Source organism: Trachypithecus francoisi, unplaced genomic scaffold, assembly GCF_009764315.1.
Source record: "Trachypithecus francoisi isolate TF-2019V2 unplaced genomic scaffold, Tfra_2.0 Lachesis_group4, whole genome shotgun sequence".
Taxonomy (NCBI): domain Eukaryota; kingdom Metazoa; phylum Chordata; class Mammalia; order Primates; family Cercopithecidae; genus Trachypithecus; species Trachypithecus francoisi.
In genome coordinates, this window is record NW_022681469.1 from 85,542,826 (window position 1) to 85,568,861 (window position 26,036).

General features: G+C 35.1%; 1 protein-coding gene across 5 annotated transcripts in view; it reads right to left on the reverse strand.

Moving 5' to 3' along the window:
- Positions 1 to 837: 837 nt before the first annotated feature.
- ETV1 (ETS variant transcription factor 1) overlaps positions 838 to 26,036 on the reverse strand; it is a 99,749-nt gene continuing 74,550 nt past the window's right edge. For all 5 annotated transcript variants that reach the window (XM_033192983.1, XM_033192980.1, XM_033192981.1 and 2 more), the window contains 5 exons: positions 21,842 to 21,910; positions 20,244 to 20,312; positions 17,029 to 17,198; positions 11,355 to 11,456; positions 838 to 5,717 (listed from right to left, as the gene is read on the reverse strand). In XM_033192983.1, the coding sequence (XP_033048874.1) occupies positions 5,496 to 5,717; positions 11,355 to 11,456; positions 17,029 to 17,198; positions 20,244 to 20,312; positions 21,842 to 21,910 (632 nt within the window). In that variant the 3' untranslated portion in view covers positions 838 to 5,495. The remainder of the gene's footprint in view (positions 5,718 to 11,354; positions 11,457 to 17,028; positions 17,199 to 20,243; positions 20,313 to 21,841; positions 21,911 to 26,036) is intronic.

Below are 26,036 nucleotides of genomic sequence, written 5' to 3' on the forward strand. Positions count from 1 at the left end.
TGGGATTACAGGGGTGAGCCACCGTGCCCCGCCTCTAGTCTTACTTTCTATTTTAAAAACCATTTTTTGGCTTTTTCTGAATCATTTGATTTGAATCTTCCATGCTTTAAAAGTTTTCTGAAAATTCTATTACTTTCAGAAGTCCTGTCTAATTATGTAAATTATGGGGATAGTGTATATAACTTTCTGAAGAGTTTGATTAGTATTTCTGTTTCTTCATTAAGCTGTACCAATCTCCAATAGAAAGAAATAAAGAGGTACTTCAATCAGTTTGGTTTCTAAATGCTTAAAGACACTTAAAACAAACTCAGTTTATTGTTGTTGTTGTTTACATAGTGCTTGATTTCTTTGTAGATTTTTCTACAAGGACTATTCAAAAATGATAAAAAAAATTAACACCGTGTTTCAGCAGAATGTGTTATTATTATAGATATTTTTGTCATTAGAAATTAAATCAGAAAAGTAGCTAGGTCCAAGTTCCACAAAAAAGATAGAGTTCATGTTTGCCTGTGACTACGACATCTTGACACAAAGACATTCTGGTTTTGCCATTGACTTCAGTTTCTCATCAGACAAAACCAAGCAATTTGGAGGCAGTAACATAAGTCACATATCTATGCTGCCTGGCACGTGGGAGTCACTGACGTAATTTAGTTAGTTCCCTTCCCCAAATTTCTCCATGATATATTTATGAATGATTTATGTGAAACAAGATATTTAAAGATATTAGAACATAGAACTGAAAAAGGATTTATCAGGTGTCCTGGTATCTAAATTACATTTATCAGTTTTAGATGTGCTACCTTTCAGAGTGATCACGACAGTCCAGTATTTTCGGTTTCTGGGCTTTTATTTTAGATTTAAATTTTGAGCATATTTAATTTGCTATAATCACGATTTTCATAGCATGTTTTCTCAAACCATAAGTATAATTTTAATACAACCAAATGAATTAAAAATGTTCATCCCCATAGAAGCATAAATATAATTTTAGAATGAAAGTAAATAAGACTATTGGAGTCTATATGCAAAAAAGGCCCTACCTTACATATGAATCCATAAACAATAGCTACAGTATATACACTTTTAATTGAAAATTCTAAAATCATTAATATTTCTGTAAACATATCCACTAGTCTAATCAAATTCTCCTCTTAAACTATACTTTCCATAAACTGTTTTTTTTTTTTTTTAAGTATGTCAAAGTGAGTCTCATGTATTAAAAAAAGAAGTCCTAAAAGTACTAGCTGAGCTCTGAATAAACTGGGTGAAATTTTCTACTATCATGTCCAACTATTACCATCTTTTTGAAAGTTGGTTTTTGCAATTCTTAGTAGAATTGCTTAATACGTACATTTGCCTTCTTTATATTTTTTCCACCATCACTTTTACCCAATTTGTATTTTTTTTGTAACTCTATTTCCTCTCTTCTCCATACCAAAAAGCAACTGGAAAACAGCTTACTCACTTCTTATTTTTAAATTTTAGTTTTTGTTTTCTAAGATTCCAAGTAATAAACATCCAAATGACCTTCTCCTCTGTAATGTTTTCTCATTATAAGCTCTGAAAAGGTTGCATGATAGACAAAGTGGCTCATTTTAGAAATCCCTATGATCTGGCAAAATTCTGTAACTTCTGGCAATATATTTCTTTCCTGGTTATGTAAAGACAAGTTGACTCATTTTTACAATTGTTCTTTTGAGTAATGGACATATTTTACACATTGTTCTTACCTAATAAGTAATAATCAACTAGCAAATGATAAGATCACATAGTAACTCATATTACTATTAGTAACTCACCAAAAGAAATGTATTAAAAAATAAAATCTGGATTAGACCACTGATTTCACTCTTGTTACTGTTATTATCATACCTTCTGTTTTTCTCTCTCATGACAGTATTTTCCTGGGGGCTGGGGAAGGATTTGAATAATCTGAAAGCTTGATGTGATTACCAGACATTTTAGTGGAATAGATGAACTTTAATATAGCAAACTTTCCAAATTATTTATGCAGAATAAGGAGAAAATATCTCAGTGGTAAATAAAAACGAACTCTGGTACTTTCAAATCCTAGCTCCCTCAGCAGAACTCTATTGTTCCTGAGTAAATCAATTAGAATTTTTGCTACACAGTCTTCCTCCATGTGGTGTTCTGAATAACAGCCCTGCCCTCACCCCTTATATCCATGTCCTAATCCCTGGGACCTGTGAATAATTATCTAGCCAAAGGGACTTGGCACACATGATTAAGTTAAGGATTTTGAGATGGGGAGATTGTCCTGGGTTATCTGAGCATCCCCTAAATGCAATCACAAGTGTCCTTATAAGAGGCAGAAAGGAAATTTGAGTGTAGCAGAAGAGTATGTGACCATGGAAGCAGAGATTGAACTGATGTAGCCAGGAGCCAAGGAATGCCAGCAGACTTTAGAAGTGAAAGCTGGAAGAATCTCCCTTGGAGCCTCTGGAAGGAACCAGACCCAAGGACATCTTGGTTTTAGTCTCTTAAGGCTTCTTTTGAACTTCTGCCTCCAGAACTATAAGATAAATTTGTGTAAATGACTGAAGTTTTGGTGATTGGTTACAGCATCTACAGGAAACTAAACCTCCAAGATCCTTCTGTGATTTGAGAAAAATGTTCTGCACTGTCAGCCTTGTGGATTTTTATTTTGAAGCATTTTTCATGGACTTAAGAAAAATTATTTTTCCTTAGTTATTTGAGATATAAAAGTGTTTGTTGCAATTAATCTATTGGGTATTAGCAGGTCATCATCAAGAGACAGCAAACAGCAGTGAAGATAAAAGCTGAGAGAAGACATTACATCATTAATGAATGATTTCTATGTTTGAGTACCCAATTCAAAGAGAAATTCAAAACACAAGAATCTTGCAGAAATCAGCTGCCAGATTTATTAATCTACCTGAAAATAAAAACATAAAAACACAACCAAAAAGTGGAATAAAAACAGAACTTAAAAAACTTTAGATACATTTTCCAAAAGAGTTTATAATGTAATATTTTCAACCCTTCTGTATTGGAAATACACTTAATGTTGGTCAATTATGTATTTAGTTCAGTGAGTCACTACCTTAAATAGCAAAACATATAGTTTGTCCTTAAATATTATATAATTAATACCATTTCTGCCATTGATCTCTTGTGATAACGCATGGCCCAATTCTTCCTCACTGACTGACTAAAACTAGACTATTAAAAAGAAGAAAAAGGAGCAAAGGGAAAAGGAAAAAAACAAAAGAACAAAAATGAATCTTCAATACAGTTTTCATTCAGAATATATTTTAAAGACTCACTTACATTTTCTCCTTCAATTTCACCAAATCTCAATTATATATCTCAATTCTCTTTCCAATAAAACTTTCACTGAATATTTTAACATCTGTTTTTATTCTAAGTGCTGTAGATGGCCACATAAGCATAGTGGGGGGAAAAGGTTCTGATTTTTAAGGCATAGTTTTCTTTTTTAGGCCCATAATGGGCCAAAATAATACATGATGTATATGAACAACAATCACTGAAATCGCAGGTTACATACGTATTTTGAAATTGGAGTATTTTTTTGTAGGATTAAATGTGAAGAGTAGCAATTTTGGTGTTTGGGTTGCTCGATAACTGCTCCATTTAGAGAAATGAGCTGTGATCTGTGTAGTTTTGGAAAATGGAGAGCTGGGGGGATCATCTTTAAACAATCTTTTCCATGCTCATCATGAAATGCTTTTATAATAGGTTTATTTTGACTTTGTGTTTAGAACTTTTTTTTTTTTTTTTTTTTTTGCATTTTGCTATAGACTCTTTAAAAAAGTTGTTCTTCTGGGATATTATTGATAGACGGAACAAAATTCATGTCCCTTGCTTGAATATTTTAGCAAGCTATTCAGAGATCCTATATCTCCATTGACTCATGTTTTTTTCAAGGTGAATGAAACAACATACTCTGCTTTCAGTATTTTCTCCAAATGCAAAACAAAAACAAAACAAAAAACTTTGAAACTTTAAATCTTTAAATCTTCTTTCAAACAATCCAATCACATTTACAGAAGTGTCCAAAAAGAGATGATGGATACTATCAGTGCCAGCACTATGTCATACAGCAACTTCCTCATATTCTTTGACAGTTTGTAAATAATTTTCCATATCACCAAAAGTTACAAAAGGTTCCACAGTTTCCCTTAGCAAGCTGAAGCTTACTCTTCATTTGTCAATGTGCATAAAAGCTGCTTATAGCATAGCATGGCATAAGCTATTTTTTAAGCAATAAATGGTTTGAGTCATCTATTTTGTCCTGAAATGCTATCTGTAGTTAACTGCACTGCTTATAAATGGTCATAGTAAATTCAGCATGAAAGAGAATATTACAGAAAAGACAGCAGCAGAAGCATTAGCATTATCTAATATTTATATATGTTATCAACATAACACAGCAGTAAAAGGTTTAAATGCATATCAATGGGTACCATGTCTAAAAATTACTATAGTATCTATTTAGTGTATTGGATATTTTTCTTAAAGAGTGCTTGCTGTGACTAGAACAGCATAATATGTGATTTAGTACAGTTAATTCTTATCGATTAAATAATGTATTTATGTACTGAAGAAAGTGAAAAGGAGACAAATTTTTTTGCTTCATTTTGATTCCAGATTTAACATTTAAATGAAGGTTCCAAAGGACCATGACATGTCATTATTTAACTGAAATGGGCTTCAAAATATTTAAGACAGTATGATTTGTATCTAAACAGCAAGGTGGCACCAGATACACATAATGCTACTGGCCTATGACTCAGTTTGGAGCCAGAGTCCAAAATTGTGCCCCTCATTTACAGTCATGGTGATTATTCAAATTCAGAGAGAATTACCCATTTTATGGTTATCCTCTGCAAGTCATATATAAAGCAAAACAAAACAACAAACAGCAAATGCAATTGCTAAATACCTTTTTACAAGAGGTGCAAAAAACAGTCATTTCTAACAATTAAACTGCCATTTACAGTAGATTGGGGTTTTTTTGTACACCTGCAGAGACTCATAAATGATAAGGGAAAATGCCCAAGGCAAATAGTCTCCAAGTGGATATTTACACAACATGAAATTAACTGTACCATAGACACCCAGAGAAAATAAACATTATCTTATGTTGTTATGAAATCAAATAGACATGATATAGTTTCATCATACTCAAAACTTGTAGGACCCCATCCCAAGCCTAAGTAAAAAGTAATCCCCAAATCCCTCTCCCCATTCACCCATTAGCTTCCTGTTACACAGAATAAATGTTTAGATTACTCCCACCCACCCTCAAATAAAGTGCACAGTCCATGGCAGACCATAGAATAATGCAACAGGAAAAGCCCCTTTTTGTGTATTATTATTTAAAAATAAAATACAAACAACAGAAATAAAACAAAGATTCCGCGATTCTCTGTATCTTGCAGAAAAAAGGAAAAGCGCAAAAACGCCCTGCTTGACTGTCACTTGTGTTAATACACGTAGCCTTCGTTGTAGGGATGGGGGTTGCAGCAGCCCCCTTCCGGCATGTAGGCCATGCTCTCATCAAAGTGAGAGAGAGGCACTGTGTCCTCCTCGTTGATGTGACGTTCCATGTCTGTCTTCAGCAGTGGGCGCTGGTTATCTGGAAAGGCCATGGAGAAAAGGGCTTCTGGATCACACACAAATTTGTAGACATATCTCTCTCCAGCCACCTGATGATAACATGGAAGAGAAAAACCCATCCTCACCATCGCCAGATGGGGAAGGACAGGGAAGGAAAAAAACAAAAACGTGGTTTAATATACCAGAAAGGATGCGTAACTCGGGCCCAAAAAAAGCAAACAACTAATAGCAAATACACATACAAAAAAAAAAAAAAAAAGTCTCTACCTTGTGGAATAAACTATGGTTCAGTCAAGGGAAATGCAAAATGTTGACCTTGAATAATAATAGTTAATTCCAGATATAGCTAGGAAGCACAGAAATGTGCTTGTTTTAATGTAGAGGTAAACTTATATTGTTGTTTTGAAAAAAGTCATTATTTTATGCAGGCATTTCACATTGAAAGTTTTTTTTTGCATTTTGAAAGGGAGTATCTACAAATCTGTACTTTTAAGGTATAATCTCCCTTTTAATATTTCATATCTGATATGGTACAGAAACTCGGTTCAAAATTTAAAAGAAAAATGTGCTTTATTCCCAGTAAGACTAGAGTAGTAATTCACTGATTCACAGAGTAAACCGATTCTTTACTTTTTTTCTTTTTGGCACTATGTGTTTTCACAAAGGAAAAAAAAAAGAAAAGAAAAGAAAAGAAAAAGAAAGAAAGAAAAGGAAGGAAGGATACATAGCCTCATTTAAATGAAAGATGGATCAAAAGGACAGTATCCCGGGTACATCACTTTTAAAAATGAAGGCAAGATGCATTACACAGAATTAAGGATGTGTGTAAAGTGTCAAATTGAAGTAAGAGGTGTAAAAAAGTGAAAGGAATTTAAAATACACAATGCCTAGGGAGGAAATGAGAAAAAAAATGTGACAACTGCTTGGAATAAAGAAGTAGCATAATTTACAGGGTATGACATACCCCAAACTTAAATTCTGAAGAGTAATGCTTTCCTAGAAAATTATAAACAACTGAGTGAGATGAATACGCCTCTTGTTAATAGACAATGCTGAGATGCTCTCAAAACCCAGGGCGGGTGGGTGGATGAATACGGTTCTTTGTATTATCTTTGATAGTCACTTTGTATGGGTGTGTAGAGGTATGACATTTTAGAAAGCTGAAGGTGACACGATACCTCCATGCCCCTGTATATCAACAAAGGCATACGCTAGTTGATTTTTGATGTGGAGCAACAGTGTGTTCCTGGGTTATAAAGTATCGCTATATCTTTGGGGGAAAAGGAACAGTTGCCAATGAACACTGCTGCTCTGAATTCAAATTTAGAACTTTTTTTTTTCTTTTGCCCTAAATTTAAGTAAGAGGAACCACTTTAGAGAATTCAAACAATCTGAATGTTCCTAGGTTTGAAAGAAAGAACAGTTAGTAGTTTTTATGAATTTGGACCTGTTTCTTAGACTACTTCTCAGTGGCCTTTTTCGTGAAAGGGAGACAGGAATGGCGCCTTAGAAAGCCCGTTGCGAGGTTGGGATGGAAGTGTCCAGCACAGAGAACTGTGGCATAAACAGAGGAGTCTGGCATACATTTATTTACTTTAGTCCTTCATACAAAGAAAATTAAGATCTTAAAGGTGAAGTGATGAAATGACCATCAACATAAAAAGAGGCACTATCAGGAACAAAGCTGAGATAATAAATCCTAGTTTTCCTTTATTTTTTATTTGTTCAAAGTATTTGGAGAAAAAATAAAATAAAATAAATGGCCTGCATACCTCTGAGTGTTTTATAACATGCTTTGTTTTGTTTGGGGCTGTGGAGGAAGAGACATTTGCTTTAAGTACTGGACTTTCTTTGACGGGTTGCTATTGGCTATACTTAGAAATCATGTAATAAATGAAGTAAAATGTGTAACATGCAATCAAGCTTATACAATCTCTTAAGGACTCTGCCTTTCCTCACTGCTTGCTTCTGTATTCCTTTTGAATAAACATTTTTAGGGCTACTACTTCATTTGCTGGACTATGTTAAATGCTACTGAGTCTAGAACAAGGGATGATAACCAACCAAGGGAAATGATGTCTTCCATTATTAGTAATACTATAATACTAACATTGAAAACGCTGTACATTAAGTATAGCCAAACTGCAACACTGAGACAGACAGAGAAAACGGGAATTTTTCCAGGGAGATAAATCAAAAGTAAACAAGGAGATAGCTTTAGAGCTGTGCTTTCAATGGCTGGATATTTAAATTATGTTTTATCTCATAAAATTTCAGAAGTAATATGCGGATACTGAAGGATAAATTAGAAATGTACAATTAAGTTAAAACAAAGGGTCTATAATTATATCATCCAGAATATAATCACCACTAACATATTGGTATATATTTTTCTAGGCATTTCCAAATTTTGAAATGGAAGTACACATAGGCATTGTCTGTAAGGTAAATATACACTATTGCATTGTTTCTTACTTCTTCCGTAATTACTAAAATTAATTACCAGTTGTCAATTTTTTTAACATGTTTAGATGTAAGTTATTTTTTTCTCTAATCTTCTAATTTTTTATGTCACATACACCACATATGCCCACAAAGTTTTAAGTTAATGAACAAATATGGCCATATAAATATTTTCTCCTACATGTTAAAATACATAATTCAACATCATAGTTTTTGCTATTTAAAAAAGAACAGCATAGTTTTCCTCTGAATGACTCTATTAGAATTTACTTGAACATCAGAATGGTACACATGTGAGAATGTGATTAGCTGGGTGCAGTGAAGAAAACCTGTAGTTCCAGCTACTCAGGAGGCTGAGGCAAGAGGATTGTTGGAGCCCAGGAGTTCAGGGCCAGCCTGGGCAACATAGCGAGATTCCTTCTTCAAATAAGTAAATAAATGTAATTTTAAAAATAAAGAACGTGAGTGATACATTGGGGGAGTCGGTGTGTGGCAAGAAACAGTAAGAAGAATGTGAATGAGAAGGGTAAATATAGTCATAAAAATTGTAAGGGGCCTTGATTGTTATGCTAGTTACAAGTTCTGTAGACTTGAACTATTGCATGTCCATTAAACAGCTTGCCTCTTCCTTCCTGCCTCCCTCCCTCCCTTCCTTCCTTCTTCTTTTTTTTTGAAACAAAGTCTTCGCTCTGTTGTCCAGGCTGGAGTGCAGTGGCATGATCTTGGCTCACTGCAAGCTCTGCTTCCCGGATTCATGCCATTCTCCTGCCTCAGCCTCCCAAGTATGGGACTACAGGCACCCGCTACCATACCCGGCTAATTTTTTGTATTTTTTGGTAGAGACGGGGTCTCACCATGTTAGCCAGGATGGTCTCGATCTCCTAACCTTGTGATCTGCCTACCTCAGCCTCTCAAAGTGCTGGGATTACAGGCATAAGTCACCATACCCGGCCAACAGCTTGCCCTTTCTTACATTATACAGTGACACCCCAAAAGGTCTATCACATTGCACTTTCCTATATTTGCTGATTAATGAGTTGTAAATAGTTTCCTCTGACAGTTACAGCCTAATGGGGAAAAACGTGAGGAGCAACAACACTTTAATCCATCATTCAGTATCTATGCCACCATTATTTGATAGCATTTTGCTTTATTAATTTATTAAAAGAAAACACACATAAATGTGATATGGGGTACAAGGATGAATAAAGAGGAATGTGGAAGTGGTGATACTAGTAACAAGTTTGAACACATTTGAGAATATTTAAGACCAGGCATGAAAGCCTAGAGATAACCTGTCTACCACTGCATGTAAAAGCTGAGGTGTAATTAGGGGTCTCATAATAATTTTTATTTCTCTGCAAATGCTCCCTTTAATAAGAGACTTGATGGTCAAGAGAAATACACCAAATATGACTTGGCTTACACTGACTTCAGGAGATGAGATGAACTGAAGCTACCCTTTATTGGAGACTCTTACTGTGCCAGTTACAATGTAAAGTATGTCAAGTACATTATTTCATTTAGTAATCACAGCGACTTTAATGAGGTAAGAATATCACCATTTACTAGGAAAATAATCTGTTCAAGAATGTAATCTGGTGAGAGGCTAGCATTCAAACCTAATTCCTGACTGCCTTATCTGTTACTACTGTGCAATACTGCCCAGGGACACTGCTGAGCACCATCTGTGACAGCCCAGGTGATGTGTCCCTGCATTACGAGGATGGTGGTGAAAAAAAAGGAATGAAACATATTTGAAGGATCTGACTACAAAAAAGTAGTTAAGAGAAAGGGAGGAATTAGAAATGACCCCAAGGTTGAGATGAGAAAGACAGGAGGAGCAGGTAGTGAACAGTTACACATTTTGAAGGCATGATTCAGAAAACAGGAAGCAACTGAAAATGGAAGTCAGCATTTTCTTGTAAGGATCATGGAAGTTCTAACATCTGAGCCAGCAAATTCTACAGCATTAAGATACTAAGCCTCTTGTTAATAGACAATGTTCAAGGAAAGTCAACAGTGCTATTTTTCGCTGCTATAATAAGCTTCATGTAGCAACTGGTCTAGTTTTTCTCGGTATAACTATGGTGACATAAAAATATGCCCAATCTATAGCATGTAACTATGTTTACAAACCCTAAAGTAAACAAACAATACAAAATAACACTATAACGTTCACAATAGGTAAATCATAAACTTGGTTCATAGTCAAAGCAATTAGATTTCCGTACACATGCAAAGCTAAAGAGTGTAATAAAAACAAATATCCATGTTTTATCTTCATTCATTTATTTATTCCTTTCTTCAAAAATTTTATATTTTAAGTGTAATTCACTTGTTTTATCTCTACTCTTTTTTAAAGTTACTTTTGGCCACGTGCATTGGCTCATGCTTGTAATCCTAGCCCCTTGGAGGCCAAGGCAGGCAGATCACCTGAGGTCAGGAGTTCAAGACCTGCCTGGCCAATATGGCGAAATGCCATCTCTACTAAAAAGACAAAAATGAGCTGGGCGTGGTGGTGCGTGTCTGTAGTCCCAGCAACTCAGGAGGCTGAGGCAGGAGAATTGCTTGAACCTGGGAGACAGAGGTTGCAGTGAATCAAGATCACGCCACTGCACTCCAACCTAGACGACAGAGCTAGAATCTGTCTCAAAACAAACAAACAAACAAAAAACTACTTTCAAATATTATGGGAAGCTCATTTGAAATAAAATATATTGAACTTCCACCAACCCAATAAGATCAAATGTTTACTTTTTAATGAATGGTTTAGGATGTCAAACTATCAGATGATAAAACTAGGCAAGATTTGAGGCAAGGAAAAAAATGTTTTTACAAATGAGAAAAAGAAATGTCTGTTTTAAGAATCAAAAGAAGAAAAAAGTACAAATTTATTCTAAGATTCTTTATTGCTACAAACAAAAGCATTTCAAAATTATATAATTGTGGACAATGCACAATAAAAACTTCTGAAGACAGATGTGATATTAATACTAAAACAACCTTTTTTAACCATGTGCTGCAAAGCAGGACCTTCCAGAAAGCCTATTATTTTGTATATAATATCGCTACACATTTGTCTACAATGTCTATGCATTTATACATAGAAAGGCTTGTAATACCAAAACCAAGAGCTAAGCATTTGATAAAATGAGTGAAAACCTTGCTTCAGCAATGCAATGATATGTGGCGTTTAAAGTATGACGTGCAGATTAATGTGCAACATTTCAATGAATTTTAATGCTGTATTAGCTGCTCACCTTTTGCATAATTCCTTTCTCATAGTAATAGCGGAGTGAACGGCTAAGTTTATCATAGTTCATAGCTGGCCTGTTTTTCTGAATGCCCCAGCGTCGGGCCACCTGCCGCCAAAACAGAATTACATTATAGTGTTAAGTATTAACTTATCAGCATATTTCACAAAAATTAATTAACTAATTACTTCCAAACCCACAAAAAGGTCCAAGTCAAGGATATAAGCAAAGTAGCAAAAGCTATTGTAATCTGGATTTCCCATGTCCTGGTTTGCTTTTTTTTTTTTTTTTTTTTTTTTTTGAGATGGAGTCTTGCTCTGTCACCCATACTGGGAGTGCAGTGGTGCAATCTTGGCTTACTGCAACCTCCGCCTCCCGGGTTCAAGCAGTTCTCCTGCCTCAGCCTTCTGAGTAGCTGGGATTACAGGTGGGCCCCACCACGTCTGGCTAATTTTTGTAATTTTAGTAGAGATGGGTTTCACCATGTTGGCCAGGCTGGTCTCGAACTCCTGACCTCAGGTGATCCACCCATACAGGAGTGAGCCACTGCGTCTGGCCTGGTTTACATTTTAAACCAGGCATGCAGTGATCCTACTGAAGCACCACAATGGAATTATTTGTCACTATTGTTTTGGATACAAAATTAAATGAAAATAAGGAAATGTTTTCACAACAGGAATGAACAAGTTACAGTTCACCAAAATAAGGTATGTTTTTCATTCTGAGATATACTATCTGTTTTATCCTTCTTGATTTTTCAGACAAAAACTATGGATAAAGGGTAGCTTAGTGATCTCCTTGCAAAGGTGTTTTACTGAGGTTATGATAAGCCAAAGGAAAAAAGATACCCTGCTCTATACTATGTGAAAGAGTGAACAAGTGACAATGTGTGTAGCAGAGGAAACAGTATACAAATTAATAAACCGACTGCAAATACTTTTTATTGCCTAAAGCAGCAGCAGAATAAAACTATGGGCAATACTAAACTGATGAATTAAGCATTCATTTAGAGAACAGTAATTGGATGCTAAATATAAGAAGGAAGTGGAAAAGGTCACCATGTATATGAGTCCGCAAACAAAAATCTCTAAAGCAGAATGTCTACTCTGTTGTTTAGTAAAAAATCTCAGAGCTTTTTATTATGTGGCTTTGGAGGAGCAATGTATCTAAGAGTTCTTCAATAGAGTTTAAAAAAAATCCTCTCTCCTCAATGTATATATATATATATCTACCTCATCACCATCCCAGGCTAGCCAAAGCAGTATACAGAATAGTGTAGCTTGCTTTTGCTACCCCAGCTAAAGTCACTCTCTCATTAATTTCCGCTTTTTATTAGTCCGAGCAGAAACTGCAGCTGCCATGCAAACCTAGGCAACCGCAAGAGGACATTATCTAATAGGGCTAGGGAGTGCCTTCATTTCCATAAAATTCCAAGTTGTTGCTATGTCACATATACTAAAATAGAATGCTTTTTCAAAGAGATCATTCTGTCTCTCTTCGCTTTATTAGTAATAACCTTTCTCCAAGGCTGTTTTTTTTTTTCTTTTCTTTTAGAAATACCGATTCTAGCTATTTTCTCTCTCAGTAATTTTTATTTTCTGAGTGAAGACATAAAGTACTTTAATGACATGCATCAGTATGCTTTTTAAAGAGTAGAGAGATGTGATGTAACAGGGACAACATAATATATCCCAGCAGATAATCACAGTGGCAGGTACATCTTAATTTTCCAAAGATAAACTTCATTTTAATGTAAATCTTCTGAGCAGTAGTGAATTGAAAAGGGGGTGGGGGGCCTGGAGGGGGAGGCAATAAGAAATGAAAGCATTTTCTAAAGAATATTGCATTCAAAAACCTAACTATGGACATCAGTGAACTTTTAATAGGCATAGCAGCCGAACAACATGCAAACCTGGAGGGGATGTGAAAATAAAGTATTAGTATCTCTTTAAACAATAATTTCTGAATCCTTATTCATTTATAAATGATTATTTCCTAGAAACTCACCAGGATGCACCTAGAAAATAAAATACTCGCCACAACTTTAAGACAATGTTGTGGAGGTCTCTAGGGAGAGAAATATGATTTTCAAAAATACCACAGAGTTTGATGCTTATCATGCCGGTTCACTCTCAGCATCATGGGTATTAGTGGACATTTAAAAACAATAAAATGTATTCTTAGAGTTGTTTTTGTGTGATATTCCTAGTAAAGTTGAGGTAAATGGGAGAGAGCAATATGCTTAAGAGATGCAGACAAGACAAAAGTTTTAAATTAACAGCATAAATAATTCCAGGCCAGGTAGACCAACCACCAACTGAGAAAGTTCATTCAGCCTTCACATATGACCCACCAGTTGCCACCATATCCAACACCACTCAAAGTCAAGGCATAATTTCCAACACGGAGTGGGAAAAATGGTGGGAAAACTTCCAGTGACTTCCTTATAATATACCTTCAAATGAAAACTTAAGTTGTTAGCAAAGAGAGTAAAAAGATGATAGCACTATGGCATTCACTCTTATTGTCAAATATATTACATAAGGCAATGTAATAGCTCAAGCATTATTCAACTTATTTTAAAATATCATGGTCGAATATGTAACATTGAACCTGAAAACAACAATCAGGGCCTGGCTATCAGACTTCCTGGTAACTCTTCCAGCTCAACAAGCTTCAACTTCATCAAAAGACTTTTACACTGAGTCTTACAGATGACTTACTATGTTAATAATTATTTCCTGGCCAGGCACTGTGGCTCACACCTATAATCCTAGCACTCTGGGAGGCTGAGGTGGGCAGATCACCTGAGGTCAGGAGTTCAAGACCACGCACCCTGTCCCTACTAAAATTACAAAAATTAGCTGGGTGTGGTGGTGCACACCTGAAGTCCCAGCTACTGGGGAGGCTGATGCAGGAGAATCACTTGAACCCAGGAAGCAGAGTTTGCAGTGAGCCAAGATCGCACCACTGCACTCCAACCTGGGTGACAGAGTGAGATTCCATCCAAAAAAAAAAAAAAAAAATTGTTTCCTGGAACAATTCCCTAGGAGTCATGACTAATCCAAAAATAACATTTCATTATCTCAAATATCTCAGAAAAAGAGACTTTAAAGATCATGTGTTTTCTAAAGTTACCCTAAACACATTGAGCAGATAATCTGTGCAGGTCTGGAGTCTCACTCAATATCATTTTAAACTGCAAGTTGAAATATAAAGAAATGGAACCCATCAGTAATTCCAGTAAGATGGCTTCAGAGACATCTTTCACGGATTGTGCTGACACAGGCACCCAATGAGCTGCTAGGCAGTAGGGGGAACAGGGTGACCACCACAGGTCACACAGACAAGAAATTTCACAAACCCTTTCCAAAGAAGAAATTTAAATAAGACCCTACAGTCATTGCCTGATGGAAGTAATAGCAACAGTCAGCAATGCAGCAATCAGATACGGGATGTTTCATTTTGAACAAAAGCCTTAGGAGACATTCAGTGCTTATTGCACAATTCCCATTGAGTTAGTTATTTTTTGGAAATGCTCTACTGACTCTGAATTATCCAGCCTCCTTTTAACTTTATGAGGCTGCTACAGAAAAGTTGTCTAAATGTCAGTCTGTTGTATGGAACAGATGTAATTCTACTTCTTCCCTCCATTTAAAAATCACAATAACTCAGAATTTGATGAAACTTAATGGTCATCTGGTCAAATCTCCTACTTATTCAAATCTGAACATCATAAAAATCAACAGTTGCTACATAAAAAGCTTAATCATTTGCAAAAGAATTTTTCTTCTTCTGAGTGGATCAAGAAATACTGGCATAATTCAGTAATGTTCCCGACCTTAACAAATATATGGCAAGAACAACAACAACAAAAACCTCTGCTCAGTTTATTTTAATCACAGGTGGAGGGAAATAACTGTTTAACTGATACACATCCCTGTTGAATGTGCTCAGTTCCAGCATGAACCAACTCTTGCAGTGATTATTAACATCTTCCATGAGGTGAAGAGCACACACTCCCATCATGAGAAAGGGCTTTCAAATTACTTTGTTAAATGCTTCTAGTCTCAATTTGTTAGTGCTTAACATTTTTGTGGTTCTTTCACTCACATCATTTAAGTATATCTATGAAAAACTAATCTTCTTTGACAGCTAAGTTAATTTTAAACACACTACAGCATTCAAACACCCAAACATCATCCTAGATAATGAGAATTTTCAAATACTGACATTGAGTCTTCTGTGTGTGCGTGCTTGATGTGGGGCAAGGGAGATACCGCAAAACTAACCCTCTAGTGTTACTAAAGTATTGATAGGAGACTTAACTGAAGGAGACTTAACTGTTCTAACCAGTGCCTTTTATTTCATACTTTCAGTACATTCTTGAGTCAGATAATCTCTTAAATTTTAATAAGTTATGTAACTTTATCTTCTGGACATCAAATTAGGGCATATTATCTGATTATAACTGAATACATGGTTTAATAAAGACAGAAAATTCAAGATCGATGGACCCAGTAGTCGAGGGTGTGGATGTTCACTGTATATGAAAATCACTTTGGGTTCAAACATTTTTTTAAACTAACTGAATTTTTCAGTATTACTGAGGTGTTTAGATTCAATACCTAATATAATCAGTCAGGGGTATGCTAGCTAAAATTTTCCATTGCTTTTTTGGCTGATATAAACTAAAGTTAATTTTAATAGTAGCAGAGAAAGTATTTTTAGTAATGAAGACACAACAACTTGATATTAACTTTACCTTTCCATCAGAAGTCCAAAATGCTATTGATGAGTTATGCTACAGGAACAATAGCAGCCTTAAGCCTAAAGCTAGTTCTAGGAAGAATAAAAACTGAACTGAGAAATTCTTCATGGAAATACTACATTTGTACGTAGGGAGTGGGGAGGAGGGGACAATTGAAGTTAGTTGAAGGTGTCCTCCATTTGTCCGTACAGTATTATCTCTGTCCAGGCTCTTCTTATTTTAGTAATTTCTTATGTGCTATGGCAACATTTTAAGCTTCATTCCACCCTTCCAAAGGAGTATGCCAGTCCAGCTGACTTGGAACAAGTGTCACTAACAAAGGAAAATGTTTCTACCAGGCCTGTGTCTTGTTAGAGACACTTAAGGGCTGAGAATTTTCCACTGTTGCCCTTGCATCCCTTTATCCGCCACAGCTGTTTTTCCTCCATCTTCTTTAGAACATAACTTTGGCCTCTAAATGCTCCTCTCCAACCCTCATGACAAAATCCAGGTTGTCCAAATAATGATTGCTAATTTGAAAGAATCATTTGCCCATCCCCCAACCAGTTGACTTTTGCAGATATCGTTTCTCTCCCCTAAGGACCATAAAACCTCCTGCCTCTTTTCTCTAATTCAGATACTCCTTTAGAAACCCTGAAGCCAGACATTCTTAAATAAAGGTGCAAAGGATGCTCTGGTTAATTTTCTCCAACATCAATTTTGTAGGATTGTATTCAACTGGAAGGAACATGCAATACACTGGTGATTTTAAAGGTAGACATGTTTTATCTTGGCATGCTTTTTAATTCAGAAAGTTTCCCTAAAATCTTAAAATGATTAAGAATATATTTTTGGTATATTAATCAAATATGTCAGTTTCTTTATGTTATAACATGCCTGAGTGCCCTAATTAAAATCTATTAAACTAACCTCTTCAGGCTCAATCAGTTTAAATTCCATGCCTCGACCAGTCCAGGCAATAAAATGAGAATTTGAAGGGTCATCCAGAAGAGCTACCAAAAACTGCCAGAGCTGAAGTGATCCTCGCCGTTGGTATGTGGGTCCTTCCCGATACATTCCTGGCTCTTGTTTGATGTCTCCTAAATTAAAACATTTTTAAGTTTCTGTTATTAGCAATATTATGCTATTTTACATAAAATTCATCTTAAATCAATCACTAATATGGTTAAACCACAATCAACCACTTTATAGGTTTTCATGAAATATATTGTTACCATTAAAAATGAATTTAAAATGGTTAAATGGTTGAATATAAACGAGCAAGCTGTACAAACTTACAGATAACTATATATAACACAGGTGCAGAATAAATCCTGTGTCAATATGAATGACACACATCATTTACTTACAAACATATTGTGGAACTATCTTTTTTTAAAATTGATCTCTTTAAAAACCATCGTATCTAATCAGACTTCTTTGCTTTTATTGTTAATGCTATTACCCACTGCTCTAAGCAACACTGAAGAGGGAATAATCAATCTTAAGCTCTGGACATTTTATTCATACAAATTAAATTCTGCAAACTATAATTTATAAATAACTTATTGACCAGCTCATGACAAACTATTGAAAATTTTAATGCAAATATTTCAAAGCAAATTTAATAGTATCCCAAACTGAGTTAAGTAATCTTCACTTTATACAAATAAGGAAAATCTTATGGGTAATTCAGGGCATACTGCATTATCATATTACTATTACTACCTTTCCTTCACCGCATCATATACCTTCCTATTAAAGCTACTACTTTTTCAACTGGTAACAGAAATTCTCTCTCATTTTTCTTTATCTCTTGTTTGTCCTTCACTCACTTGAATTTAACTTGCTATTTTTTTTTCTAAAAGTCCAATTTAAAAATGTATGCATGAGAGATTTCTGTAAGTATGTATTTTTAAGCACAAAAAGTTTGTGTTACATTTATTTGATATTCATATCTAGTGTGAAAATCTGTTAAATAGAGCACAGCAATAAAGGTGTTCGTGTTGCAATGCTTCTGGTATAAATCTAGTCAGTTATATTAATTTTACAAAAAAATACAAAGTTTTATGAATGCTGATTATTTACTCTATCTGCGGCCACATGTCTCAAAAATATGTGGAACTGCTCACATTGGGGATTGAGTGTCTAGGGACCTGCAAGTGTATCATTGTTAATGCATAAATTACTCTTCTCCACTAAGAAACAATTCAGACAAAATATATCTAAGCCTATGTAGTCATACTAAGTGTGAATTATAAAATACACCAAATTGCACACTTTCTAAAACTTACCTATCATCAGTAGAGACATATACCTCTTAAAATAATTATAGAAAGAGCAACATTTGAAAAACCTAAACCAAAATATAAAATGTGTGAGTCAATAGCTGCTAAAATCATTATGTTGTTTTGTTCTTAACATGATAATATAGAAGTGTATCTTCATATTGATTTCAATGACAGTTTTATTTATCTCAGTTTTTCCTTCTGAGATTTACAATTTTTTTTATGGGAGTAACTAAGCAATTATGCAGATAGAGTGAAACACTGTTAAATTTTATAGTCTCTATATTGCTTCTGCCTATAAATGTGACTGATCACACTGACCATGCACAGTGAAAAAATAAACCCCTCATTTTTCTTTCTTCTTGTTCTATATTACTTATAAAATACAAGACAAATACTATCTTCCAAAAAATGTTTTATTAGTATAAAATTTAAGAGTATTTAAAAGTCGAAGGGAATAAATAATCAAGGCAGCTAGTTCCCTAAATATTAGTGTGACTTTGGCCTGTCAGATTATATTGTAATTCTATTCATAATTTTGAGATATTTTTCTTCCTTATATGCCCTTACTAATTTTCAAGATCTCTGAAAACATGAAGCTCATCAAACACGAAAGAAACTAACGAAGGTCATTCCAAGAATAAGAGGCTTTATACTTTGTCTCAAGAGAAAAATCTGTATTTTAAGAATTCTGATGGTCTGCTAATGTTGCTGAATAGTAACGTTCACTCCTCTGAAACACAAAGCTTAAAAGCTAACATCTATTATAGAATAAAACCAAAAATGTGATTCCTATAGGTTTTTTTTTCCCTTGAATGCATTTAGAAACTTAAAGCGTGGATAAAGAAGCAGATCTTCCCTAGACTTACCAGCCGTTCTGAGAAGGGTAAGGACAGCAGAAAGCTTGGGAACAAAGGGTAGACTGCAAGCAACTAATTAGAAATTGAAAAGCGATCTGACCATGTACTTTGCTATTTAAATAATGACAGTTTAAAATTTCAGAGAGTGCCCAAGTCGTTATAGCCAAGATCCCCAAAGTTTGTGCAATCAGCTAATCAGAGGGCCCCTGCTTGTTTCCTGTCAAACAATCAAAGCAGGAAATATGAAGACCACTCTGAAGATCCACTAAACCAATTAACTGTTTACTTTTAACCCAAGCTTCCTCAAGATGCCAACTTTTGTCACCTTTGTCAAAAAAAAAAAAAAATCAATTTAGTTTGACAACCTTTTCTAACATCTGAGACCTTTGCGTTGCAATAGCAAGTGATATTAAAAAGGTAATGCTTTCCTAACTCCCTTTTAAGCAATTACAAAGTCATGCTACATTAGTAACATACATCTTCCCCAGTAAAAAAAAAAAAAAAAAAAAAAAAAAAGAGGGACTAACAATCACTAACTAAATGGGCAGTTATGTTGTTCCTGTGTTCCATAATGCATCTTTTCATGAACAATAAAAGAAGAGAGGCTGCATTAGTCATCAGTACATCCACAGTGGCACGTTTTCTGCTCTGCTTTGCTAATTACAGGATCAGCTTTCAATAAATCTTGAATAACAAGCTGCATGTGCTCAGCAGGGCAATGGAAAGCCCCCTCTTACCCTACACAAAGCTCAGCAAGAATGATGCTCTTTGGTTATTTCTCCAAAAGGGAACTCTCCCCTGATACAAAAGAAACGGCTTCTTACTGGGGCAAGGAAAGAGATAAATTGTAATAGGTCAACTTTAGCTAAAATTAAGTGCATGATGAATTATGTGCATAGAAATCTTTAAGTAGGGATGTCCACTGTTTTCAGAAGAAGTGAAGGCAATCACTCCATCTTTAAAAAAATCAAAACTTGAAGCAAAGTGTAAAACCTACCATCGAATTTTTCTGGGACAACGCAGGTGTCATCATAAAACTGCCTGGGGCCCTTTTCGAACATACAGCCTGTGGATGAAAAAGGAATACATTTATTCATGATAGAAATGAAGCCCACAACACTTAAAATATAACCATTTAAAATAAAAATTGTGATAGAAAATGACTCTGCCACCACCTTTCAGTTCCTTGACTCTGGACACATTATTCAACCTCTGTGCCTCAGTTTTGTCTTCTACTAAACGGGATGACAGTAACACCGCCTACCATGTTATAGGGCTGCTGTAGTTTAGAGTGATGCCTCGTACACAGTGAAATATAAAAGTTAGTTATTTATATTGCTAACTCAAGCCAGAGCTCACTAAACATTGGCAAGGATTTATCATGCATTGTCTCCTTTTTCAGATTCATCTAAATTTTATTGTTCAATGAAAAAGTGAAAAGCAAGGTGAATTACTGGTATTCACATTATATTATTAGTCTGATGCTCTGAGACAGATTTATTTTATCCCCTTACTTACTCTCTTATAAAATATTTAGGTGGGTTAACCTTCCTGTAGTCAATTAGCAAATAAGAAGAAAGAAAAGTTTCCTTTTTTTTTCTGTAACATAAGTCCACAGAAAAAAATGCAAAATAAATCAACAGCTTTTCATAATAATTTCCTCTCTCAAATATCCTTCACTGTGAACTTTCGTTGTTGCTATCTGTGATTACCAGGAATAAATTTCATAGAGTTTACTTTTATTTCTCAAATTTATTGGTCTTTATAGTGGGTGTATAATATTAACAACAGAAGCAACGATAATTACATTGCATTTGTGCAAAACTTTTAATTTCAAATATTTTACATTTACCATCTCATACTATGCTTTAAAATTCTACTAATATCATTTATACAAAATAACCAATATTAGACCTAGCCTAAAAGGATGCATCCAAGTCAATCCTACTAAACAGATGTAAAGTGTTTAGGTTAGGAACCATGCACATATTTCAGAAATCCTTTACTGAGGATTATATCCAGATGAAATCATTTTTACCATTACTTTTTAGGTATCAAAGTCCTTTAGAAGCAAAGCTTTCCTACCACGGTTATCACAGGCCTGTCTATGAGAAAACTCCTTCCCTAGGCCTCCTATGTGAAATCTCATTCATATAAATTATTTGTCCAAAAATATAAAATCCAGAACATTTAAAGGTGAAAACCTTTAAATCGATGGTATTTTACTCCAAAACTATGACTAGGTCTGTAAAAGCAAAACCAAATATTCCTCAAAGATACATTTCAGTAGTATTAAAGGGGGCTAATCTATAAAGCATATGTTCTATTTTAAAAGGATGTGATTGTTGGCAAAAAAGAACACAGAAATCCACTTTTCAGTTGTTTCTATGCACGTGACTCATGTTAACAACCCAATACAAGATAGCACTACTTAAACATCTTCTTTTTACTTTGGAAATAGTCTTAAAACAATTGCTTAGGGAACATAAATGATTTTTCCCAAATAATATAATGATTAATTAAATGATGTCATATTTGGGATGTCTGATTATTCTGAATGGTATTTATACGGAATTTCAATGATGGATAACTTAACTTCTGTTCTGCTGGGATGAGCCAGGAAGCCTTCTTGCCTCATATAAATGGAGTGGCAGCTAGGCACTTCTGAAAGAGGAAACAACATTGGTCAAAAAGAGTCTGGAGCTGAAACGCTGCGGTTATCAATGGACAGGGTGCAGACAGAAAAGTTACAGAAATGGACACGGGTTCCCATGTGGGGAACATGCCAACATATAATCAACATTTCATGCAGGGCCCACACATGAAAGAATGAAGAGCATATATCTTGGTGAATGCTGATTCTCTTGAACAGGAAGGTGAATTCAAAGTTTTACCCAAATAAACTTTGCTAAAGACCAGCTCAAACAGCAACCCACATGAATGTGATGGTGTCCTTGAAACAGGGTCACAAGTTTTAAATATGCACCAGGACATTTAGCAAATACCTTTGTATTAATCCCATAGCATTCTATGAATATAGCAACATTTGAAATATTTAGAAGCTTGCAAGTTGAAAATACTGTAAAATGTATTATCAAAAGTTTTATTATGCTATTATACTATGCCTTCTTTATATGAAGTATTACGATGCATATAATTTTGACCATATAAAAAACAGAGTTAACACTGTTTCCTGATATCTGCATTTATAATAGGGTTGCAGTATAGTTAATCTTTCAGGTTACCAAATAGCAATCCATTTTAGCCCAGCTTCTTAACCAATGGTACTTCAAATTAATTTTTAATGCTATTTTGATTTATTCCCAGACATAAGGTCCCTTAAAGCAGCTGGGGCTGGAAGGGACAGTGTTAATAACTCTGCCATCAGCTCAGCAGCTGCTTTGAGGCAAGCATTTTGTTGAACTAATGTTGACACCCTGCCACAAAATACTTTTATTGACTGCTGCACACCTGGATTGCGGCTATAAAAACAGCTGGCTGACTCTGGAGGCAGCTAGAGGAAAACAGATAGGCTAAACTCTATTACATACAAGTGTGACTAAATGCAGTCTTTCCTTCCCAGAGTGGGAGAAAAGGAAGGAGAAAGGAAATGCAAACATTTCTGAGAAATTCACTATTTAATGTCAAAGAATACCTTATGAAGGTGTTTTAACATATTACAAAATTAGCATAATCCTGGAAAACTAGATATTTGACATCAAACTTGAGATCTGATGGATAATTTCACTCATACCTTCCTTATTCAAATGGCTGATTTGTTTGTTATATTTATTTCATAATATTCTCAATAAATTCAAATTGATGATATTTAAGATATACTGACTTATAATTCATAATAAATTAATAACTTATATGATAAGGCTAATGCCGGAATCTCCATTACACTTCCAAAGGCCCAACTTGCGAGCTAAATTCTCAAAAAAGCAATGGATGGCAATTTGGAAATATATGGAATGTGATTGTGTTTCTGCCAATTCCTATGACTATTTATACTCTAGTGTAAATAAAGTTAACATCTACCCCTTAAAATGGACACGCTTGGCTAGCATTGTTTAAATCTGGTCTATACTTAAAATTGGTGTCCTTTATACAGTCCAGAGAAGCCTGAAAAAAATATGGCTAAGAGGAGATTATCCCCATAAAGTAAGTAAAGTCATGTTATCCTTAAGTGATATCAGTTAATTTATGACTATCAGAGTGGGTCAGACTCTAATCAAATTGTAGAAACATTTCCAAAGTGATTATTCAATCAAATGACTAACATGGTTAATTAGGAGCCATAAACATTGCTCTGAAGTTCATCAAAGTAATGACTCGCCCTGAAAAATTACTGCTAATTAAATTGCCTGCTGCTTTGGTTTCTACCTTATCTAATAAAAAATCCAACCAATGAAGTTTGGCATTACATTTTAACTTTTGTTAAATGCTTGACTATGATCCAAACTAACTAAGCGGCGACTTCAAAGGCAAATGTTTTGTGGCAGAGAAAGGAGGTATTTCATATGCATTCACTTCTGTTTCTTCACGAATAAAATGTACAAAGTTTAACAACCATAACAAGCTGCAGTTTAACCCATGCAAAAATATTAAGATGACTGCATATTCACACTGTCCTATTATGCATCCACAGATTATAGTTTAAGGATCATTAGTACAAGTACAGCACAATGGTTACAAACATGCACCTTGTCATCTGGTAGAACTGATTTTGAATCTCAGTTGTGATATTGCATGGGAGTATGACATTTTGTTGTTAACATCTCTAACTCTCAACTTTCTCATCTGTAAAATGGGAATAATAATAATAATGACATCCTTAAAAGGGTTGTTGGGAGGACCATATGGAGTAAGTTATGTGCAACATTTTGCACAGTATCTGCACACTGTGAGAATTCACCATATGGGACATTATTAATAACAGACTGTGTTTTTAAGTGATCCTCACAAGTATTTAAACTTAGTACTTTAACCACAGTACTTAAAACTAGAAATAATTATATATCTAAATAAGTTACATTTGTTATCTTACTTTGTTGTTCTTAAATTATATGAGATGAGTGTTTTGTCGATTATTAGTGTACTTATTCTGGATATTTTTCACAAATCTATTAATCTATGATATTTAAAATACAATAACATTCATTATAAACTTACAAGGTTTAAGCCAGACTCTCCAGTAGATGCTTTAACTATTTGAGGGTACCTCATTTTTTTTTGTTTTTTGAGACGGAGTCTCGCTCTGTTGCCCAGGCTAGAGTGCAGTGGTGCAATCTCGGCTCACTGCAAGCTCTGTCTCCTGGCTCATGTCATTCTCCTGCCTCAGCCTCCCGAGTAGCCGGGACTACAGGCGTCTGCCACCATACCCAGCTAATTTTTGTATTTTTAGTACAGTGTTTCACCATGTTGACCAGGCTGGTCTCGAACTCCTGACCTCAGGTGATTCACCTGCCTCGGCCTCCCAAAGTGCTGGGATTACAGGCTTGAGCCACTGCACCTGGCCGGGGGTGCCTCTTTTGAGCTTCTTTTTACAGTGTTACCCCTTCATGTTAGCTCCTAAAGCACTCTGGCTTTAAAAATTTTAAATTAAATCTAAAAATTAAATTATATAAATTTAATTTAGGACAAAGAATTTTATTTGTTTCAAAATTTGTGGATCAAAGAGCTCTATGACATATTAGTACTGGCCAAATCAGCTTACAGAAATTAAACCGCCTATAATTTGTTACAGATGAGTTCATGGTGATGAAAGCTGATCTAATATGCTGCAAAAATTCAAAGCAACAAAGCGCTGTTGTCATTTTAAAGCACTAATCAATGTAGCGGAAGTTAAGAATAATAATAAACTGGCCGGGCGCGGTGGCTCAAGCCTGTAATCCCAGCACTTTGGGAGGCCGAGACGGGCGGATCACGAGGTCAGGAGATCGAGACCATCCTGGCTAACACGGTGAAACCCCGTCTCTACTAAAAATACAAAAACTAGCCGGGCGAAGTGGCGGGCGCCTGTAGTCCCAGCTACTCGGGAGGCTGAGGCAGGAGAATGGCGTGAACCGGGAGGCGGAGCTTGCAGTGAGCTGAGATCCGGTCACTGCACTCCAGCCGGGGCGACAGAGTGAGACTCTGCCAAAAAAAAAAAAAAAAAAAAAAAGAATAATAATAAACTAACACCCCAAACTATCTAATTTGATTAGTCTTCACATTTAGCAACACTAGTAAAGTTCTCTTCAAATTAAAATACCCAGACAAGAAACTAAAAAAAAAAAAAAAAGTTACCTTCTTCTCTGTCTCTTGATTTGCATTTTCAGGCTATGCTGGGAAACATAATATTGATTTGGGAAGCTTTACCAAAGGTTTGACCACAAAGTGCAGTTTTGAATTTGCACATTTAAAATTGCTAGGCACTCTCTGATTTGCATATTTACTGCCTCTAGGGCAGAATGGAGGTTCTCCTTTAGGGCAGAATTTGCTTAAAATTTCAAGGAGCTACATCAGGCCAGGGCAAAGAGAAAAGATTTGCCCCAATTGTCTGAGATATCTGTACAGAAGTGGCTGAAATTGCTCTGTTATCAAATAGTGTGTAAATCTGGAATTATAATATATTATAACCCCTAAGGTAGAAAAACAAGTCTCTTTCATTTGATGCTTTTGGTTAAATTCCTCTAGCAATAAGGAGTGTATAATTTAATTAAGCATCAGAATCTCTTAGACTAAATGAGAAATCTCAGTAAAATATAAATATGTTTGATGTTGTATTTTAATGTGGTTTTGCTTC